The following is a 21335-nucleotide window of genomic DNA, read 5'->3' as shown; positions in this document are numbered from 1 at the left end:
TGCGTGTACATATACAAACGTATGTGTGTACGTATAAGCATATTGAACTTAATTTTGCCAATATCATCATCTGTGAAATAGTATCTACGGATTCTGGCCTTAAAAACATGAATATATTCAGGGACACCGGGCTGGCTCATTCGGTGGAGCATGTGACTTGATCTTGGGGCTATGAGTTTGAGCCCCATGTCGGGTGTAGAGATTACTTAAAAATAAAGTCTTTAAGGGGCGCCTGGGTGGCTCAGTCGGTTAAGCGGCCGACTTCACCTCAGGTCACGATCTCGCGGTCCGTGAGTTCGAGCCCCGCGTCGGGCTCTGGGCCGATGGCTCGGAGCCTGGAGCCTGCTTCCGATTCTGTGTCTCCCTCTCTCTCTGCCCCTCCCCCGTTCATGCTGTGTCTCTCTCTGTCTCAAAAATAAATAAAACGTTAAAAAAAAGAAAAAAAGAAAGAAAAAATAAAGTCTTAAAAAAAAAAAAAGAATAGATCCAATTAACATCGTCTGCAAATGTGAATCTCTGTCTAGAAATTGCAGGAGAATCAACTTAAAATTTAAGAAGCCAGTTACTAAATCAGTTCCAAAAGCAAGAGGCTTCCTATATATGTCAGACATAATCATTTAGAAAGTACAATGGGAAAAAGGACGTCATGGAAAAACATTCATAGTAACAACCAAAAATAACTGGGAATTAACTTTAAAAGAAACGTGCAGATATGAAATGTCCAGAACAAGCAAATCCACAGAGACGGAAAGTGGATTCATGGTTGCCAGGGGCTGTGGAGTGGGATGGGGGTCACAGCTCATAGGGACAGTTTTTTTTGTTTTTTTTTAGGGTGATGGAATATTCAAGAATTTGATGTTAATGGTCACACAACTCTGAGTGCACCAACGACTACTGAATTCGTACTTTAAAATGGCGAATTTTACTTTTTTCTTTTTTTAAGTTTTTTTCAAATTTTATTTTTAGACTTTTAAAATTTACATCCCAATTAGCATATAGTACAGCAATGATTTCAGGAGTAGATTCCTTAATGCCCCTCCCCCATTTAGCCCATCCCCCTCCCACACCCCCTCCAGTAACCCTCAGTTTGTTCTCCATATTCATGAGTCTCTTATGTTTTGTCCCCCTCCCGGTTTTTATAGTATTTTTGTTTCCCTTCCCTTATGTTCATCTGTCTTGTCTCTTAAAGTCCTCATATGAGTGAAGTCATATGATTTGTCTTTCCATCCCTGTAGTTGCAAATGGCAAGATTTCCTTCTTTTGGATTGCCGAGTAATACTCCATTGTGTGTGTGTTATATATATATATATATATATATATATATATATATATATATGCCACATTTTCTTTATCCATTCATCCACCGATGGACATTCGGGCTCTTTCCATACCTTGGCTATTGTCGATAGTGCTGCTATAAACACGGGGGTGCATGTGTCCCTTCGAAACAGCACACCTGGATCCCGTGGATAGATGCCTAGTGCAACTGCTGGGTCATAGGGTAGGTGGTTCTCTTTTTAATTTTTTGGGGAACCTCCACACTGTTTTCCAGAGTGGCTGCACCAGCTTGCATTCCCCCAAATGGCGAATTTTATTTATTTATTTATTATTTATTTATTTATTTATTTTCAACGTTTACTTATTTGTGGGACAGAGAGAGACAGAGCATGAACGGGGGAGGGACAGAGAGAGAGGGAGACACAGAATCGGAAACAGGCTCCAGGCTCCGAGCCATCAGCCCAGAGCCCGACGCGGGGCTCGAACCCACGGACCGCGAGATCATGACCTGGCTGAAGTCGGACGCTTAACCGACTGCGCCACCCAGGCGCCCCCAAATGGCGAATTTTAGAGTATGTCACGTGTATCGTTTTTTTCCACTAGGCACCATGCTCATTGTGGAGCCCAACACGCGGCTTGACCCTCACGAACCGTGAGATCATGGCCTGAGCTGAGATCAGGAGTCGGACGCTTCACTGACTGAGCCACGCAGGCGCCCCTCAATTTTTAAAATCATATGAAGAAAAGAGAAAGGAAAATGCACTGTGCACAGGTGCTGAGTGCTGGGAATGACAGAGGGACGCGTGTGGCCGGGGTAAATGGAGAGATACGCGGGACCGTAGGGATCGACCTATGTTCCAGAATGAACCTGGAACCACATTATTATGCAAATTGACCATTTTCACCAGAATCACAGAAGCAAGTTTTCTGGAACTGAAAGGAATTTTAAAGTCCATCGGCAATCTATACTTAGAATAGTCCAGAAAATATTAAAAAACAACAACGAGGAATTTATATTGGCAGATACAACCATTACTCTAACTTTACAAGGTACATTAAAATTGGAGCTGGAGGAAGCTAACTGCTAGAAGACCCAGAAAGAGCCCCGTGTAAATACATAGCACTCCTGATCTGTGCGGAAGGGCCACGCTGTGCTGCAGTAGGGGTTCCTTGTTATTTAAAAAATAAAAATTCCGGGGGGCGCCTGGGTGGCGCAGTCGGTTAAGCGTCCGACTTCAGCCAGGTCACGATCTCGCGGTCCGTGAGTTCGAGCCCCACGTCAGGCTCTGGGCTGATGGCTCGGAGCCTGGAGCCTGTTTCCGATTCTGTGTCTCCCTCTCTCTCTGCCCCTCCCCCGTTCATGCTCTGTCTCTCTCTGTCCCAAAAATAAATAAAAAACGTTGAAAAAAAAAATAAATAAATAAAAATTCCGGAACGCCCGGGTGGCTCAGTGGATTAAGCGTCCCACTTCGGCTCAGGTTGTGATATCATGGTTCGTGAGTTCGAGCCCCGCGCCGGACTCTGTGCTGACAGCCTGGAGCCTGCTTTGGATTCTGTCTCCCTCTTTGTCTGTCCCTTCCCTGCTCATGTTTTCTCTCTCAAAAATAAACATTAAAAAAAATAAAAATGTCTCTAGAGCCTTACCTCACACCATACGTGGAAATGAAACTCTCAAGTTTATCTAACGTTTAATATTTGAGAAAAGAAGAGGGGCACCTGGGTGGCTGAGTTGGTTAAGCATCTGACTCTTGGTTTTGGCTCAGGCCGTGATCTCACAGTTCCTGAGTTTGAGCCTTGCTTCAGGCTCTACACTTATAGCTCGGAGCCTGCTTGAGATTCTCTCTCTCCCTCTCTCTCTCTCCCCCTCCATGCTGTCCCTCTCTCAAAATAAATAAACATTAAAAAAAAAACCAACCCAAAACAGACAGGGAGCCAGGGTGGCTCAGTCAGTTAAGCATCTGACTTTTGATTTTGGCTTAGGTCATGATTTCACGGTTCAGTTTGTGAGATTAAGCCCTGATCAGGCTCTGTGCCAGCAGCTCGGAGCCTGCTTGGGATTCTCTCTCTGCCTCTCTCTGCCCGCCCCCCGCCCCGAACAAATAATAAATAAATAAACATCTACAAAATTAAAAAAGAGGAAAACCATGAAGAACCAGAAGAAAACAGAGGTGAATATTTACATAAAGGCCTCCCCAGCTCAAGTTTGTAAGCTTGTCACTAAGGGCAGAAAATGTCGAGGAAAAGAATGACCAAAAATGTGAAAGCTGGTAAAGAGAAGAAAAAAAAAAAAAAAGTATGTTGAAATGATCATAAACAAAGTTAAACAAGAAACCAGGAGAAATTGGTGTAACATATATGACAAGTTATATGCAAAAAAGCTTTTATAAGGGGCGCCTGGGTGGCGCAGTCGGTTAAGCGTCCGACTTCAGCCAGGTCACGATCTCGCGGTCCGTGAGTTCGAGCCCCGCGTCGGGCTCTGGGCCGATGGCTCGGAGCCTGGAGCCTGTTTCCGATTCTGTGTCTCCCTCTCTCTCTGCCCCTCCCCCGTTCAGCTCTGTCTCTCTCTGTCCCAAAAATAAAAAAAAATAAAAAACGTTGAAAAAAAAAATTTAAAAAAAAAATAAAAAAAAAAAAAGCTTTTATAAGCAAGTATTATTAAAGGGTCTCTACACCCAACATGTAAAGAGTTTTTAGAAACCAATAAGAAAAGACCACTTCCCAATGGAAAAAAAGGACAAAGGATATAAATTGGCAATATAAATGGTCAACGTGCGGTGAGGGTGTTTTCCTATCAAATAGGTAATGACCCAGTTTGGGGAGGATGTAAGGAAGTGGGATCCCTGAACCTGTGTAGATGGGGATGTAAATTAGTGCCCCCTTTCTCAGGGTACTCCACAACTCATCAAAATGTCCCCCAGGGTAATGCCCTCTGACACACACAGACACCAACCCTGGCATTTTACCTGTATCCACAATCGGGGATATTTATAAAGATCTGACTAGAGAATTTACTGTCGCCAAAGTCACGGCAACAACCAGGAGGCACCGGTTAACTGATGGGGCACCTGCACGGTGCGTGCCTGGGCTTGTCCACACCGCCTGTCCGCCTGCGGCACCCTGGGCCTGCCCCCGCTCCACGGCCCCCACCTGCCTCTCCACTTGGTGGTCAAGACCAGAACCAGCATCTCGGTCCAGTGCTTCACGGTCGGTTTTTAGGACAAAGAAAGGATCCAAGTCATTCCCACCTTGACTTTGCTTCCACCTCAGGAATCGCTGCAAAGCAACAGGGCCTGGGAGGCTCCGGCGAGGGCTGGTGCAACTAAGGAGGGGGTTCTGAGGGGTAGAGCCCGCCCTGGGGCGACTTCCAGTGACAGGGGCTCCTGATCTTCTGAGGTGGCCTCACCCAGCTGTTCCCGAATTACCAGAACGTTCCTTCACGAACACCAGAGGCTGCCTCCCGCGTCGTTTCCATGGGAATGATGTAGATTCCCGCCACTCCTAGGAGTCCCTGCTGGCCAGGAGGGGGCTCGGCCAGCGGTCTTGTCCGAGCAGCCCTGCCGTGCCCTCCCTCGTCCTCCCCGTCTGACCAGATTTCCATGCCAACGCCTGCCCCCATTACCTCTCCCGGCTGGACAGCTTCTGGGGTTTTGACGTGAACCACCCACCCCGTTTGGCCTCAGATTCCTGCGTTCCCAGCAGCCCGAGGCAGCGGGGGGTCTCAAGGCCACACACGATGGTTCTCTGACGGTTCTGGGCTCAGAAGTCCTTATACCCAGGTGTGGGCAGGGCCGGTTCCCCCAGAACCCCAGGGTCATCCCGCCTCAGGGACCTTGACAAGGTCCCCTCTGTGTCATGAGGCGACAGGTCCCAGGACCAGGAAGGGGACATCTTTGGGGGTGATTACAAATGACAATAGCAGCTCCCAAATTTTTAGCTGTTTCTGGAAATTGTGGTGCATTTGCAAAGTCGATGGGTAAGGAGGCCATGGCTCCTTTGGAAGGTGTTTCCAGATAACATGATTCCCGAGAAGCCGCTCAATTCCCACGGAGACAGCACGCCCTCTAGGGGCGAGAAGCCAGCCCTGCCCTGGTTCCTGCACAGCCCTACCCACCGCCGCTTCGTCTGCTCCCACTTGCCAGAGACCCACGCCTGGGGGCCCCGGAACCGGGGCACGTGCATTTGAGAGGGACCCCATCTTGCACAGGAGAAAGAGCAGTCGGGGTGAAGGACTCAGGTGTCCGCTCAGAGCTGGCTGCCCAGAAAACTCCTGGCTGGTTCTGCCCTATCACGCTGCAGTGGGTTCAACATTTTCTGGCTCCTTCTCCCGCACAGCAGAAAGGCAGAGTTAAAATTGTGCCTAAGCACTGGCGACAACTGACGAAACAGAAACGGGGGACAGAGCACGTGCCTTCCCCACGGTTCTCAGCCTGCTTTCTGGGGACTTCCATCCTTCCACCCCACGAAATCCTAACTTCACCCATAGCCTGGGCGTCTGTTTACCTATCTGGGGCACTCTGGCGGGCCACCGGCCATCGTGACATCTGGGATCCCTCACCCCTTGGGGATGAGGGCACCCTGGGGACAATGGCCGTGATGTGTCCCAACACCGCCCCCCCCCCCCCCCCGCCAGGAAAATGGAAATGACCACCAGCAGCCGCGGGTACAAAAATGGCACAATTTATTCTGATGCTCGGGTGGGAACACCCGTGGGCGGGGAGGATGCAGAGGGTCCCTGCCACCGTCCCCAGCCTGGCCGCACGGCGGGAGCAACTGGGAACCCTGGGGCGCACAGTGGTTCTGCGGTTTGGCTGTGGTCTTGCATTTGAAGGGGCGACATTCGACTGGACAGTTTCCTCGTCCTGGGAGGCTGTCTTGCCAGGCGCCCCCCTGAGCTGGGCCCCGGAGGCTTCCAGAAGGACCGAGGCCCGAGCTCTTGTTAATTGCACTTGTTTGGTGTTGGGTGACGGTGCCCCCCACGTCTGCGAGCATCCCAGACACCCAGAGGTACTGAGTCGGCACGGTCCACACTGGAAGGGCAGCCACGGCGAGAGGCCACGGAGGATGTGTGGGCAGGCAGAGGCACGAACTCGGGGCAGAACGGGGCTTCCCGTGGTCACTTCGGTGCAGCCCCCGACGGGGCCCTGGCCACCCCTCCCAGGGTCCGTGGGAGACAGTGGTGGGATTCGGATCCCACGGCCACACAGGGCCACGCAAACAGAGGGTTTTGATGTGAAGCTGGCAGGCTCTGCAGAAGGACTAGTTCCAGCTAACATCTGGCAAGACTCAAAGATCCCGCCCAGGAGAGCGGTTCCAGGGGACTCATCCTGTGTTGTCCACACGGGAGAGGGGATATTTTTCTAAAGGGGGAGGCAGGCTCACGTATAGGAAAAGAAAAATCGTATCTTTCATGATCCACGAAGGGGCCCGGGGGGGCCGGGAGGCAGGCTGTGGGGTCCCTGTCGTACCTGTCGTGAAGCAGACACGGGGCTCCCAGGCGCCGGCTGCCCGCAGGGCACAGGTCCGTGTGGGCCCACTGGGCAAACGCAAGTGCTTTACAAACACAGTGGGTTTCCCCAGGTGCCCAACACATACAACCATGGAGTCCAAGTTCAATGCCGGCCGAGAAGACGGGCTCAGGGTGGCCAGACCCACGGCTGCTGCATCTGGGATCGGGGAGGACTCGACCCTGGCGCTCAGTGTAGCCGCGACAGCATGGAGCTCCGATCACTTGCTGGGCTTTCTAGAAAGCACGGGCCCATGTTCCGGAGACGTGGCCCTCAGGCTAGAGCGTCCCCTGGGCACTGCCTCGGTGGCCGCAGGGCCGAGCGGCGCTCAGTGGCACATCCGTGCAGTCATTTCTTTCTGTTAAGAACGAGCGGGACGTCAGGTATCGAGACGAGAAGGACAGAAACCACACCCCAGAAAAGCAGATCCGGTCTCAAGGGACCCGCAGGCTTCATTTCACGCCAAACCGTACGAACAACGGAACAGATAACCGGGTGGGGGTGGGGGGCCCAAGCCATTCTGTGAAGGGCCAAAAAGGCAGTGTTGAGGGAGAGCGGCTGCGGCAACGCGTAAACGCTAAGGCACGAAGACATCTTGCCATGTTCTGCACGACGGCAAGACCCCGGGAGCCTCGGTGTGCAGGAGCAGCGGGCAGATCAGCACCAGCCCACGTCCTTTACACACAGCCTGGGGAAAACAGCCTGGGGAAGTCTCGCTGGCCCCAGAAAGAACTGGAAGCATCGATACGGGAGAAATGATGAGGGTATCGAGGCACGAAGGCAAAAAAAAAAAAAATCGGGGCACCTGGGTGGCTCACTAGGTCGAGCATCCGACTCTTGATTTCAGCTCAGGTCGTGAGCGTCTCGTGGTCGTGAAATCGAGCCCCACACTGGGCTCTGCGCTGACCATGCAGAGCCTACTTGGGATCCTCTCTCTGCCCCTCCTCCACTTCCTCTCTCTCTCAAAATAAATATGTAAACATTAAAATGAACAAGCAAACAAACAAACAGCCTCCTTTAAGCGTCTGACTTCAGCTCAGGTCATGATCTCTTGATTCGTGAGTTCGAGCCCTGCATCGGGCTCTGTGCTGACGGTTCGGAGCCTGGAGCCTGCTTTGGATTCTGTGTCTCCCTCTCTGTCTGCCCCTCCCCCACTCGCGCTCTGCCTCTAACTCAAAACGAATGAACATTAAAAAAAAAAAAGGAAAGAAATCATTGCTTGGTCTCCAGCCAGGCAGTGAGGACAAGGGTGGGGGAGACTGGGATGTCCGGGCCGGCCACCAGGCCGCTGGTGTTTGCAGGGTGACCTCCCCAGGGTCCCCGAGGGCATAGCAGCCACACCCCCGCTATGCCTGCCAGCAGCCCGGGGGGGGAGGGGGGGGGTGGTGTCCCGTGTGCCTGCCAGGAACCCGAACGGCCCACTCCACTCGAGTGTCACTGCGTCACAAATTTGGGCCCGGGCCCAAAGAACCCCCCTCCGCTGACTTCGGGCTGTGGAGCCGCGGGCGCCGCCGCCAAGCCGGGCGTCTGGGCCCTGCGGACCAGCCCGGGACCCCGACGTCCCCCCGCCCGCCGGTCCCGGCCCGCTCACCAGCGGCTCGAGCTCCTTGGTGTCGATGAGGCCGAACTCCTTGACGAAGTAGTAAAAGTGCTTGTAGCAGGTGTTGACGTGCGCCTCGGAGCCCATCTGCGCGATGCGGTCGAAGTGGTGGATGTACACGTGCACGAACACGCGGAACAGTCGCGACAGGATCTTCCTCACCACCTGCAGGAAGTTCTTGGGGAACGGCGTGCCTGTGGGCGGGGCGAGAGGCTCAGCGGGGCGGGGCGCCCACCTCCCCTTCCGGACCCCGCTTGGGTTCCGGCCCGTGGGCGCCTGCGCCGCGCGGGTTTCCGGTGAGGCTTCTGGTCCTTAGCAGACTCCCTGATGGGCTCCCGGTCCTCCTGCCCCCACCCCCGGTTCGTCTTTACCACGTCCTCTCGTTGGCCGGCACCGACGCTTCCTTGGGCCACGGTGGGTCGCGTCAGGCGCCCCCGCGTGCCCCTTCCACCCCCATCCGTTCACGTCCCTCCGTCCCGCGGCACGGACGGGGTGCAGCCAGCCCGGGCAGGTGCGTGCCCGGGACCGGAAAGAGCGAGGGGCCCCCGTCCCCGACGTGAGGGGCTAGCAGCCCAGGGAGAGGACGCACAGAGACGCCGCGCCCTGCGGGAAGCCCCCGTGTGCCGGGCGCACGTCCCCCAGGTGGACACACTGGCGCGTGCGGGAAAGCTCTCAGGACGGCGCCGCAGCGAGAGCGGGACGGCCAGCCAGCGCCCCACGCGGCAGGGCCCACGGGGCTGTCCTCTACCCGGAGGCAAGTGGGAGGGACAAGGCTCTCTACGAGCGGACTGTGACCGGTGCAGCCTGACCCTGCGCGTCCCGGGTGCCGCCCTGCTTCCTCCCCTGTATCTGGGCCCAGGTGGCCTCTCGGGGCAGGGGAACGATGGTGCCGGCCCTCGGTCACGTGCAAGCGTCGGAGCGTGGTGAACGGGCCGTTCCCGGCCGACTCTGTGGAGGGTTTGCTCAGGCTCACTGAGGCCTGTGCACGTTCCCCGTCCCTCGACTCTGGACGTGAAACCGAACGGTCTGTGGGTCCCTGCGGAGCAGATGTTTTCCTTGAAAGCCCCTGGAAGCCATGCGGTGGGACGGTCACCTCGAGGGCTGGCAGTCCCCACGCGCTGGGGGTCCTCGTAGTGGAAAGAGGCTTTAAGCTCAGAAGGAACATCAAGCGGACAAACGGAGCCCCGGGGAGCCCGGCTAGGCACCGAACCCACACGGGGCCCGGGTGTGAGGCCGCCCCGGCCCCCGCTGAGCCTCTGTCCTAGGACGGGAGCCGCCAAGGGCGCTCCTGGGTGAAGGGGGGCAGTTTAAAGCAGGCTGGTCTGGAAGGGCCTGACACAGAATCTCCCAGGACTAAGCCTCACACGCTCCTGAGGACTCTCCCGCGGGGTGCGAACCCGGCCCCGTCTGCTCTTACAAATAAAGTGACACCAGGACACAGGTGCACCCGTTTGTTTATGAACCGCCTACAGCAGCTTTCGGTCTATGACACAGACGTGAGCCGTCAAGACACATGCCGTGTGGCCGGCCAAGCCGGAGAGATTTACCAACTGGTCCCCACGAGGAAAAGTGCACAACCCCTGGTCTGACATTAAGAGCGCAGGCTGGTGGCTCGAGACCCAAGCGGACGCACAAGCGTGAACGGAACCCACATGGGAGCCAGGATGAAGTGTGGACCCCGTCCTTCCCTTGCGAAGCCACAAACCCAGCCCCAGGGGGCGCCCGGCACACGGGACACCACTCTGCGTGAAGCATTTCCTCTGCCTGCCTGGCCAGGGCCCTGCAAGCCTCAGGGTGACGCTGGCCAGGCCGGACCCCCCACCCGATGTGACCGTATGGGACGGGCCTGGGGCCCTGAGAGCCTGAAGCACAAGGGCCTGCGTGAGGCCTCAGGGTCCCACTGGACGGCTGCAAGGCACCTGCCAAGTTACTTTTCTCTGCCTCTCGTCGGTGTCCTGTTCGGTAAGCTTAGGAGTCACCTTCCGTGGGCGAGGGGCAGGCTTGGGGCCTCAAGCTCTAGGGTGCCCCCCCCCCCCCCCCCCCAAGGAGCGGGTGGGACCTGTTGGGGTCCCAGCAGGGCTGGCGGCCACAGTGACCGAGGGAGTGCACACGCGGAGGGGGCCCCAGGGGCCGGGCCTGAGACCTGTCTGCCCTGCTGCTGCTCGGGGATGCCGTGTCAACGCTGGTGGGAACAGTCGAAGCCGTGTCCCAGGGAGTCTCCCGGTGCCACTGTAACAAACTATCACCGGCCTGGCGGCTTAAGTGCCGGAAGCCACAAGTTCCGAGTCTGTCGCTGGCCTGATACTGGTCAAGGTGCTGGAGGCACTGTTCCCTCTGGAGGCTCCGGGGTCAGTCCGCGTCCTTGCTGCCTCTGGAAGCCCACGACCCCTCCCCCCTTCCCGGCTGCCGCGCCACCTTCTCTCTCAAGTCGGATCTCACTCTGCCTCCTTCTCACAAGGGCCCTTGTGACGACACTCGGGCCGCAGCAGGACGATCCAGAGTCATCTCCCATCTCAGGGTCCTTAACTTAGAGAACAATGTGCCCACCGCGCACGTCCACAGAGGAAAGTGCCCACCGCGCACGCGCACGTCCACAGACGACCGTGTCCCCCGCGCACGTGCACATCCCTCGGCCGTGAGCAGGAGCGAGGCGCCCACCCCCGCTGCCCCGCGGACGGACCCTGAACACGACGCTCAGGGTGGGAACCAGACACGAGGCGCCACGCGTGTGGAACGTCCAGAACAGGCTCATCCACGGACAGGAAGGGGGCTCACGGGTGCTGGGGGAGGAGGTACTGGGGGAGGGGGCTTCTTTCAGGGTGGTGGAATGTTCCAGAACCAGTTGTGGCACTTGCATAAATCTGCGAACGTATTACGAAACGCCCCTGAACTGCCCGCTTTAGACGGGCCGACCGTACGAACGCGGATCCTACCCGCCCGGCCCGGCCGCCCCGACTCACCAACGTGGGTGGGAAAGAGCTCCTCGTTGTTGATCTGCACCTCGATCCAGTCCATGAGCAGGTCCATGTAGCGGGGGGCCGACAGCGCCGTGGGCTTGCGGAACTGGTGCTCGTCTTGCCAGCGGTACTCGTACTTGGGGCCGCCGGACATGACCGGGCAGGACTGCTCCGTGCACTCGTCGCCGATGGTGCCGTAGATGAGGTTGACGCGGTTGAAGAAGTCCACCACGTGCACGGCCACCCAGTCGCTGAGCTCCTCGCCGGGGGGCAGCTGCACGGCCAGCTTCAGGTCGAGCCCCGCGTTCAGCGACGCCTGTGCCTTCTTGTGCAGCTCGAACCGCTGGGTGCCCGGCTCGAACTTGCGCTTGGGCCGGAAAGTCTTGTCCTTATTGAAAACTTGCTTCAGGAAGGGGTTGGACATGGTGGCCCCGTGCCCGGCCCGTGCTCCCCGGCGAGGCCTCTGCACAGTGGCCCCGGGCAGGGCGCTGCTGTCAGCCGCGGGGACGGGGGACTGGAGATTCGCGGCGTCCCCGGCCTCGCCCGAGATCTGGAACACAGAAAGGGGAGAAGGGTCACCTGTTTCTGGAAACCCTCTTTCGGAAGCACAAGGGGCTGGATCGGGAGGCCCCCGAGACTCGTGGTTTTCAGTTTCACGGAGAGGGCGCCGGGGGACACAATGGTCCGCCACCTCGGCAGAAGGCGCTGAGGCAAAGCCCCCAACGAGCCAGAGCTGGCGGAGTCCCGCTGTACAGGGGGAGGGGTCGTGTGCAAAGCCGCGCAGCGGCCAACGGCGACCGCAGCAGGTCAGTGGCGGCCAAGGGCGAAGGGAGGTCTCCATCCCTGGGACCTGCAAACGGACCTTATTTGGAAAAAAGGTGCTTTGCGGAGGTGATTGAGCATCTCGGGACGTGCTCCTCCTGGTTATCCAGGTGTCCCTAGTCCGATAACGGCTGTCCTCGCAGAAGGACACGCAGACACACGGGAGAAGGCTGCATGAGGATGGAGGTCAAGGGGGGGCACCAAGGTTTGGCCAGCACCGCCAGGGCCAGGAGAGAGCCGGGAGCAGACCTCACCACCCTGAGGGCATGCGCAGAAACCGCGCTCCCAGTGGACGGACGGGAATTCTGGGGGGACACGCTGCCCCACAGGGCCTGCCTAAGAGGCCCGGACGAGCCCGTCTGGGTCCTGTCTGTCCAAGCTGGGACCAGGATGGGTGCCCACTGGCTTCTGGGGACGCGGCCCTGCCCAGGGCGGTGAGGGCCCTATCTCCCCCTACTCTTCCAGCCTCTCTCCGTGCTCCGTGTCCTGTTACCTGGGACAGTACACGCCCCCCGTCAGGGAGTGGGAGAGAGCGCAATGGAGCACGTGAGGCCGGGTGCTCATGCGGGACACAGTCACCATGCTGTGCCTGGCACTGCCCATCACCCCACACTGTCCCGGGAGCGAAGGCCGGGCTGCGATGGGGGAGGCCGGGTGCCAGAGTGGCAGGCGGGGCCGGGTCCTGGGAGTTCACCAGACAGAAGGCGCAAAAGGGGAAGCCCGGGGAGAGGCGGAAGTGCCAGGCCCCGCCCTGCGGCCCCGCCCTGCAGCCCTCCATATCCCTCCTCCATTTGCTGCCTACAAGTAACCTTTTACGACTTCACTGCAAATGCCCACCCCCGCCAGCTTCTCCTTTACTTAAACTGGGGGGGGGGGGGGGGGGGGAGGCTCGTTCCTCTGACTCCACCCCTCAAGATCCAGCACGTAGCTCTAGGAAAGTACCACAGACTCAGGGCTCCTAACAGCCCAACCATGGTATCAGAAACTTCTAGAGGCTGCAGGTCCGAAACGGCCCTACTGGGAGTCCTCGCCTTTCCCGGCTTCCAGGGCGTCACATCTTCGGCCATCAGCCCACATGGCTCTGGCCTCTGCTTCCCTCATCAGGCCCCCTTCTGCAGGGACCCCACTCACCCCCCAGCCCCCACGGCGGCCCCCACAGAGAACGTGCACCACAGGCACTACCTGTCTGGGTGCAGGGGTCCCCAGACTCCTGGAGAGCCCGGATGAGTGCACACAGCGGCCCGGGATGCAGGGAGGGTGACCCAGACGGCGGGCTGGCAATGGGGGCACCTGGGCTCCCAGCAAACACTTAGAGCTGTCATGGTCCCACCACGGCCTGTGGCCCTCTGTTGCCGGGATGTGGGAAGAAGGGGCCTCCCGGGACCCTGGGCCCTGACAAGGCGCCCCCGGAGCCGGCGACTGCATTTCTGGGGCCACGTGCGGCCTGAGCACCTGCCTCGCCAGAACTGGGCCGACTCTGTGCCCGCTGTGGCCGAGCTGGGACCCTCAACTGAGCGGTTTGGGCCGTGTGGACTCTTGGCCACGAGACTTAAAGAGAGATTGCTCGCAGCTGAAGGGCACCAGCACCCAAGCATAGCCTCGAGAGCTGGTCCTTCTGCGGCCACCGGGGGCCAAATGGGAGGTGGCAGCACAGATGGAGGGACCCCACTGCCACCCTCCCGCCTGCTCACAGCTGCCCAACCCGGCCAGCGTCGGCCTTGTCCTCGGTGTGTCCCCAGGGCCTGCTCCCGGGGCTGAGGCAGCACCTGATGTGCAAGAGCGTCAAGCAGGCTCCCTGCCCTGGTGAGTGGGCAGGAGACGGTGGGAAGGATAAGGGCCTCCAAAAGTGTCCCCGTCCTGGTTCTGTGACTGGGAACCTGTCACTTCACGTGGCAGAGAGGACCCTGTCAAGGCCCCTGAGGCGGGGGTGACCCTGGGTGCCCCAGGGGCCCAGCGTCCTGGCGAGGTCCTCACGAGAGGGAGGCAGAGAGATGGGCAGACCCCGTGCTGCTGGCCGGGAGGATGAGGAGGGGCCGCGGGCCCAGGATGCGGGGCCTCTGGAAGCCAGAGAAGGGGGGAAAGGGGGCTCCCTGGGGCCCGGGGGGGGGGGCAGCCCTGCCCACGCCTGGGTGTTAGAACTTTCCAGCCCAGCCCTGCCCACCCCACTTTGAACTCACGACCTCCAGAACTGTGAGATGACAGAGGTGTGTGGCTCCAGGCCACGGAATCTGTGGTCACTTGCTGCAGGGGCCCCAGGAGACTCAGGAGCCACCAGCTAACAGGCCCTGTGGAGTTTCATAACGAGCCCGGGCACAGCGACTCGCTGCTGACGACACCGCGGCAGCCCAGCCTGGCTACCCGCGGGCCCGGGCCCTTCCTGCCTGCGGCGTGGCTGGCGAGGCCTCCCACCCTCTGCGTGGACAGGCAAAGCCCCACCACTCCTCTGGGCCCAGGTGAGCCACGCTCAAGGCGCAGGAACCGCGCAAAACACAGAAGGGGAGCATCAGGGTCGCAAGAGCTGACCGGAGACAGCGGGGTCAGAGGGACGGAGAAACCAGCGCTCCCACGACAACAGCCGTCACCACAAAGCCCGTCACCAGCGCCAGCGAGGACGGGCAGACCGGAACCCTCGGGCCTGGCCAGTGTGCGTGTAGAAGGCAGCGACCACTGGGGACAACAGCCCAGCACGGGGCTGCCCCGGGGCCTAGCGATGCCTCTCAGATCCACAGGCAAGACAGGCGACGCGTGCACACGAAACATACACGCATGTTCGCGGCAGCGCAATTCAGAACGTTCACCAAAAAGTGGAAACAACCCAAACGTCCATCAACGGGTGACCACATGAACCAGCTGGGTCCGCCGCGCACGTGCACGTCCTTGGCTGTGAGCAGGAGCGAGGCGCCCACCCCCGCCGCCCCGCGGACGGACCCCGAACACACGACGCTCAGGGAGGGAACCGGACACGAGAGGCCACACGGAGTGTGAGTCCGCGGGTGTGAAACATCCAGAACAGGCCCAGCCAGGGACAGGAAGGGGGCTCGTGGGGGCTGGGGGAGGAGTGGGGGTGACGGCTGATGGGGACCAGGTTTCCTATGGGGTGATGGAATGTTCTGGAACCAGAGGAGGTGCCTGCACAGCCTTGTGAACTGAAGACACAGGGCTGTGCGCTGTTGATGAGTGGGTGTAAGGCACGCGGATGTTATCTGAGAAAGGGGGGGGCACGGGCAGGCCTCTATCCGGGGCCCTAAACGGCTGAAGCGTCCCTGTTCGCTCGCACCGAGGCCGGCGCGGCTTGTAACCCCCGCTCACGGGGCCCTGGAGCAGCCACCGAGAGGCACAGAGAGTAGACGGTGCCGGGACGACTGGAAGGAGGGAGGTCCCGTGATGACCCCCGGCCGGTGGCTCGAGGCGCCTGTGCTCTGACGAGGACAGGGGGCGACAACGGAGAGAAGCGCGTCCGCTTCCCTCCCCAGGGTGGCCCGGGGGCTCTGGCACCATCGACGCTCCCGGCCACCTTGGTGGGTTCGGCTTTACGGTCACCCCCAAGCAGTGCGGCACCGACAGCGGGCCGACCGGGTCTCCCTGGGGCACTGTGGGGTGGCATCCCCGCCCCCCGTCGTGACCAGGGTCCCCTGGGGGCCGAGTCACCTCGGGCGAGACCCTGGATTAGAAGACCATGTCTCCGTACTGCCTGGTCAACAATTACTTAGGTCGGAGTTTCCATCCTGGCGGCGGGTAGGGGGAGGGGCCACAGTGGGACCCCTGGGCTGTGGGTGAAGCCACCACCCTTTCTGCCCGGCTGCGTGCCGCCACGGCGGGCCCCCTCTCCATTATTCGGCCTCTGCCGGCCTAACCCAAAGCCAGTGCCAGCCCCCCCTCCAGGCTGGGGCCGGTCCCCGCTGCAGCCCTGTGAAGCCAGCACAGAACCGGTGTGGCCGGGGCAGCCGGCCCTCCCTGGTTCCAGCGGGAGGGGCTGGGCGGTGGGAAGGTGGTGCCTCAGAGGACAGGGCGCAGCCACACCCACCCCGACCCTCTGTCAGACCGGCCGTGTGCCCCTGGTGGGCCTGTGCTGGACACGCCGGTGCGGAACCCGCTCCCCGCCTACGCCCAGTAACGCCCAAGCGGCCTGCACACCTGCCCAGGGGGGGTCGAGCTGCAAACCTGGCCGCTCTCAGGCCCCTCTGGGGACAGGTCAAGGGACAGGAATCCCCCGTGGGCCACCTTCTGCTCCTCTGACGACGCGGCTTAAATACTTCCTCGTTCGAGGTCTGTCTTCAACCTGCAGACTCCCTTCCGCTTGAGGAGACAGGGTGGGGGTTATGTCCACCCAGACGGGGGCCACCGCAGCCCCTCCTGTGGGTCGCCTGATTCCCCGGCTCCTTATTCACCGCGGCTAAGCTACGCCCCGGACAGCAATCCCGGGGGGGCGAGAGAAACACAGCCCGCCAGTGCCCTGTTGTCGCTTTTTACCTGGGGCCTCCCGAGGATGGCTCTGGGAGTTTAAGCTGAGACCCTGTCACCTGGGGACACAGGACAGAAGCACGCCCTGTGACATGGGAGTGCGGCCTCAGGGGTACTGCAGGACGGTGGTCTGTCTGCACGCCTTCGTGCCACGGACCAGACGCACACGGGGATGGTTCTGGAAGGTGGGGCGGGGCAGGGCAGTGGGGGGCTTACAGGGCTCCTGCCTGCTTTCGTCTCTTCTCAGGAAGTGGGAAGGTTTTTTAAGTGGAAGCAATGATTTCCTAAAAAACTTCCCTGATGGTAGAATTCCCCTCAAAAGCAAACAGCTTTCTCTCAGGAACACATGCACCCCCCTCCTGACCCCCCGCCGAGGGGCGGCGGCCCCCAGAAGGTGCCTTTGCCTTGAGGGGCGGCAGGAGCCCAGGGTGCCGGGGGAGCCCCCCCACCGCCGCCCCTGGTCCCATTACCAGCTCTTCCCGGAACACCTCCGCGGTTGGCGCAGGGGAGGGTGGGGCAGGGGATTCGGTGCTAAAGGCTCCGGGGGCTGTCCTGGTGCTTCCCACAGACGAGATGTGGCGGTGCTCAGAAACTTCTAGACTGAGGAAGGTAAGCCGACAAACTCCCCCGCCCCTACGCACACCCTCCTCACCCCCCCTTTTATTCTGAAAACCAAACACAACACAGTCCCTCTAAGCATCCCCTTCCCCCCCGCCTCGCAGAGGCCCAGAGCTGCGGCTGCCGCTTCCTTCCGGTGCCCCCACACCCCGCCCTGGCCCTGGCCCTGACATGCCGCCCTTAAGGGGACCCTGCCCTGGAGCTGGGGCTCCACACAAACGAGCCCCAGCCTCAGAGGTCGGTCCCGTATGTTCCAGATCAGCAAACCCCGGCTCCGGCCCAGCGGCTGAGGTTCGGCTGGAAGGTGCTGGAAGCCCAGGCTCTGTCCTGTCAAAGGCCACACCCCCCGGCGCTGTCTTCTCAGTGTCCCCACCGCTGGCTGAGTGGGAAGGCCACCTGCCGTCCTGCAGGACTCACACAAAGGTGGCCCCAGCCCCCCGCCCCCCCAGGGTGTGCGGCTTTGCTGGCATCCAGCCCTCATGTCTTTGTTTTCGGGGCCAAGTTCCCCAACTTGTCCTGCAGGAAGTGGTTTGCAGAGATCACTCCAGGCCGGGTGCCATCGAGGGGTTCTATATACTCCCGCCCTCCCGGTAGTTCTTTTATGGTTTAACCAATTGTGATATAGTTCACACGTAAGTAACTTACAGTACACAATTCAACGGTTTTTAGTAAGATCGTAGAATAGCGCAATCATCACCACTAATTCCAGAACGTTCCCATCACCTCAAAAGACTGCCCATCAGCAGTCACTCCCCATCCATCTATCATGGGTGGAATCGTGTCCCCCCCAAACGGATGTTCAAGCCCTAACCACTGGCACCTGTGAGTGAATCTTTGCAGATGTCAAGATGAAGTCATACCGGACAGGGTGGCCCTAAATCCAAGGACACACATCTTTACGAGAACCGGGAAATCCGGACAAACACTCGGAGAAGTTGGCCATGTGACCGTGGATGCGTCGGCAAGCCGAGGGACGCCCAGGATGGCCTGTGACCCCCAGGAGCTGGGAGAGGCAGGAAGGGCCCTTCCTGGAGCTTTGAGGGGCAGATCGTAGGGCAAGTAGGAGGCGGGCCGGGGATCTGAGCCCAGGACTCCCGCGCCCACTGCCAGCGCTTGGGGGGTGCTGGGTGCACTGGGGCCGCCGCGGACGCTGGGCCTCTCCCGCCACAGAGGCAGATATACAAGGACTGTGATGAAACCGTGTCCCCTGGGGACAGAAAGCACAGTGTGACAGAGACCAGGGGTGGCTGTCTGCTCAGGAGCCACGCCTCTTCCTTCTAGGCCTCCGCCTGAGGTTTCAAGGGGCCCTTTCATTGAGCAGAGGCCCGCAGGTCAGCAGGGGAAGCCGCTCCGCTCCCGTCCCGACGCAGACTCCGCTAGCTGGCATACCAAGCTTCCTTTTAACGTCAGGATGCTCAGGATGTGGAATGGACTCTGAGAAGACCCTGGTCTGAAACGGACACAGTGCGTCCACAGCAGGCCAGGCCCGTCCACTCACAGGTGGCGCTCTCTCCAGGGTGCTGTGCCTAGCTCCCAGCTGTGCCAGGGTCTCGCCTGGGGCCGCTCCAGCTCCAGGGACAGTGGGCCATGTCTGGAGACGTCTGTGGCCGTCACGACTGGGGTGTTCCTGGCATCGAGCACGGGGGCCTGGAACGGTGCTCAGCCCCCACAGCGCCCGCACACCCCCAGAGTGACCCAGTCACAGATGTCTTATTTTGAACTCAGGAGACACAGAAACGCCCGTCTCCTTCCCAGAATCTGGCTTCTGACGTTGGATTCCCCTTTTTCGCTTAAGCAATCCGGACCTCGAAATTCTAGGAAATCAGGAACAGGGCCCTCCAGCTGGGGCGTGTCTAAAACTTCCCAGAGTAAAAGCCCAACTTCTAAGCCGGCTGCCTGGGGAATTTTTGTAAAACCCCCACTTTATGAAGTGCTGGGGAAGGGAGAGCAGTGCCCGGAAACATGATTAAAGGCTGACTTTTCACTGAGCTGTCTTGGCTTTGGGGCATTTGTACGTACGAAACAAAGAGACTTAAAACTGTTCAGAAAAGATTCAGGAACTGCACTGGCATCTCTGAGAAGCCCCTGAGGGACTAAAATAACCACTTTTGCTTCTGCTGAGACAGAGGGAGGCGCACCTAGAATTCAACCCGTCAGGTTACTAAGGGCGTCTGGTACTCGAACCATGCTGGGCGGTGTGCGGGGTAAAGTTGGTAACGGCGCTCTGTCCTTCATGAAAGTTCAAGTAAAAAGTAAGCCATCGAGCCGCACAGAGACACGGAGGAGCCTCAGACGCACAGCACTCGGTGACAGAAGCCAGGCTGAGGAGGCGACACACGGGGTGGTTCCCAGTCCAGGATGTTCTGGACGAGGCAGGACCACGGAGGCACGGCTGCCGGGGTGGGGGAGGGTGAATGGGAGGAGCACGGGAATTTCAGGGCGGTGGGTCTACTCCGGACGACACCGTGGTGGTGGGCAGGTGTCCGTGACATTCGTCCGAACCCACGGGGTGTGCCGCACCAGGAGTGACCTCGTGTCCGCTGTGGACCGTGGTTCGTCACGTTCGGTGCTGGGTGGGGATGTCGATAATGGGGCCGCCGGTGCGTTTATGGGGAAAGGGAGTCTATGGGAATTTCCTGTACCTTCCACTCAGTTTTGTTGTGAGCCTAAAGCTGCTCTAAAAAAATAAACTCGACTTAAAATTATGAGTAAGGTTGATTCGATTACGATCCACCAAGCATTTGGTTAAATCCTCCAGTAGTTTACTCTATTTAGGAAACACCTAAAGCCGCAGAGGACAACGAATCCTGGGGAACGGGAGTTGGACACACATCTGCGGACAGAATGTCAGAAAAAGCACTAGAAATGTGACATCTGCCACAGGCATAGTTTCAAATTTTCCAGGAGCCTCAGTGAAAAGCGAAAAAGTGAAAGGAAGCAGGTGAAGCCGCCGTTAATACCGTATGGCATTTAGCCCCAAAATGCCAAATACCATCTCGACACCTGACGGACACAGAAAACGTCACAGACCCATTTTGCTCTTTGCTGTTAAACATACTTTGTCTCCAAGACTTGTATTTGGCACGTGCGGCACACCCCAGTTTGCACGAGGTACGTTCCAAGTGCACACTGGCCACACATGGCCAGCGGCTGTGGCACGGGGCGCCCGAGGGGTGAATGAGAGAGGAAGCCACGTGTGGGGAGACTGGAGTGATGCATGGCTGTTGTCTGAGGTGGGTGCCCCCAGCAGGGAGGGGAGGAGGCGGGCGCCCGAATGGGGCAGGGGGAGCGGGAACTTCCACTTGCTGCCCCCCACTGGTAATCTGTAGATTACAGACCACCCGCCAGGCGACCCTAAACACGCAGGCGCAGGGGTTGAGCAGTCAACTCGGAAGCACGGGGGTCAGGACCTGGGGGAGACTGCAGGGCCCTGTCCTGATGTTGGCCAGGCCTGGGACCTTTGTTACCACTCCCCGCTGAACCTGTAACCGGGCCGATAGGAGCCCCCGAACTTTGTGTGGGGTGGAAGAAGGCAGGAATGAGGAAGCAGCTGGCCGGGACCATGTGTCCAGAATCAAGTCCACAACCAGAAAGTGCAAGTGGACTCGCGGGGTGTGCGATATGCAAAAGTTCACGCCCATCGTACCTCTCCCATCCGCCGCTCCCCGGGGACCCCGCCTCCCCGCCGCCCGCGTCCGCCGCTCCCCAGGGACCCGGCCTCCCCGCCGCCCGCGTCCGCCCCTCGGAGGACCCACCTGCGGTCTCACGCCCCCACCGGTCGAGCGGGTCTCGCGCCTGCCCCGCGTCCGGCGTCTTCCGTCCGGTCCCCTCCGCCGCCCAGGAGGAACAGCGCCCACGGCCCGCCCCCGCCGCCCCGCCCAGCCAGGTCCACTTCCGCTACCGGCCTAGGCCTCCCCGGAAGCGGAGCCGAAGGGGGCGAGGCCTAGAGCGGGGGGAGGGGAATGCTCCCCGCCGCTGCGCTCTCTGCTGCCGGGCAACCGGAAACGGGCGGTGACGTCATTGGCCCGGGGCTCAAGGCCGACCGGCGGAGCTGGCGCAGTGCCAGGAGCGCGAGCGGGTCCGCGAGACAGGGCC

General features: G+C 59.5%; 1 protein-coding gene across 2 annotated transcripts; it reads right to left on the bottom strand.

Annotated features, from left to right (window-relative positions):
• Positions 1 to 5939: 5939 nt before the first annotated feature.
• MOB3A (MOB kinase activator 3A) lies at positions 5940 to 21132 on the bottom strand. 2 transcript variants are annotated; one of them, XM_058728471.1, is made up of 4 exons: positions 20996 to 21132; positions 11343 to 11889; positions 8374 to 8576; positions 5940 to 7140 (listed from the first exon to the last, which is right to left on the bottom strand). In XM_058728471.1, the coding sequence occupies exons 2-4, from the start codon at positions 11761 to 11763 to the stop codon at positions 7111 to 7113; spliced, it is 654 nt and encodes a 217-aa protein (XP_058584454.1). In that variant the 5' UTR covers positions 11764 to 11889; positions 20996 to 21132; the 3' UTR covers positions 5940 to 7110. The 2 variants fall into 2 exon arrangements, with proteins under 2 accessions (XP_058584454.1, XP_058584455.1); XM_058728472.1 differs by lacking the exon at positions 20996 to 21132 and adding an exon at positions 17093 to 17250.
• Positions 21133 to 21335: the final 203 nt, after the last annotated feature.

This window comes from Neofelis nebulosa, chromosome 4 (assembly GCF_028018385.1).
Source record: "Neofelis nebulosa isolate mNeoNeb1 chromosome 4, mNeoNeb1.pri, whole genome shotgun sequence".
Taxonomy (NCBI): Eukaryota; Metazoa; Chordata; class Mammalia; order Carnivora; family Felidae; genus Neofelis; species Neofelis nebulosa.
This window is presented reverse-complemented; position numbering and strand designations above follow the sequence as displayed.

Bases quoted from the DNA above. Each gene is read 5' to 3' on its own strand.
- MOB3A (XM_058728471.1), bottom strand. From the start codon at position 11,763: ATGTCCAACCCCTTCCTGAAGCAAGTTTTCAATAAGGACAAGACTTTC. The intron at 8,577-11,342 runs GTGAGTCGGGGC...CCCCGCCCACAG, and splicing joins GCTCTTTCCCACCCACGTTG to GCACGCCGTTCCCCAAGAAC. The intron at 7,141-8,373 runs GTGAGCGGGCCG...CGTTCTTAACAG, and splicing joins CCAAGGAGCTCGAGCCGCTG to AAAGAAATGACTGCACGGAT.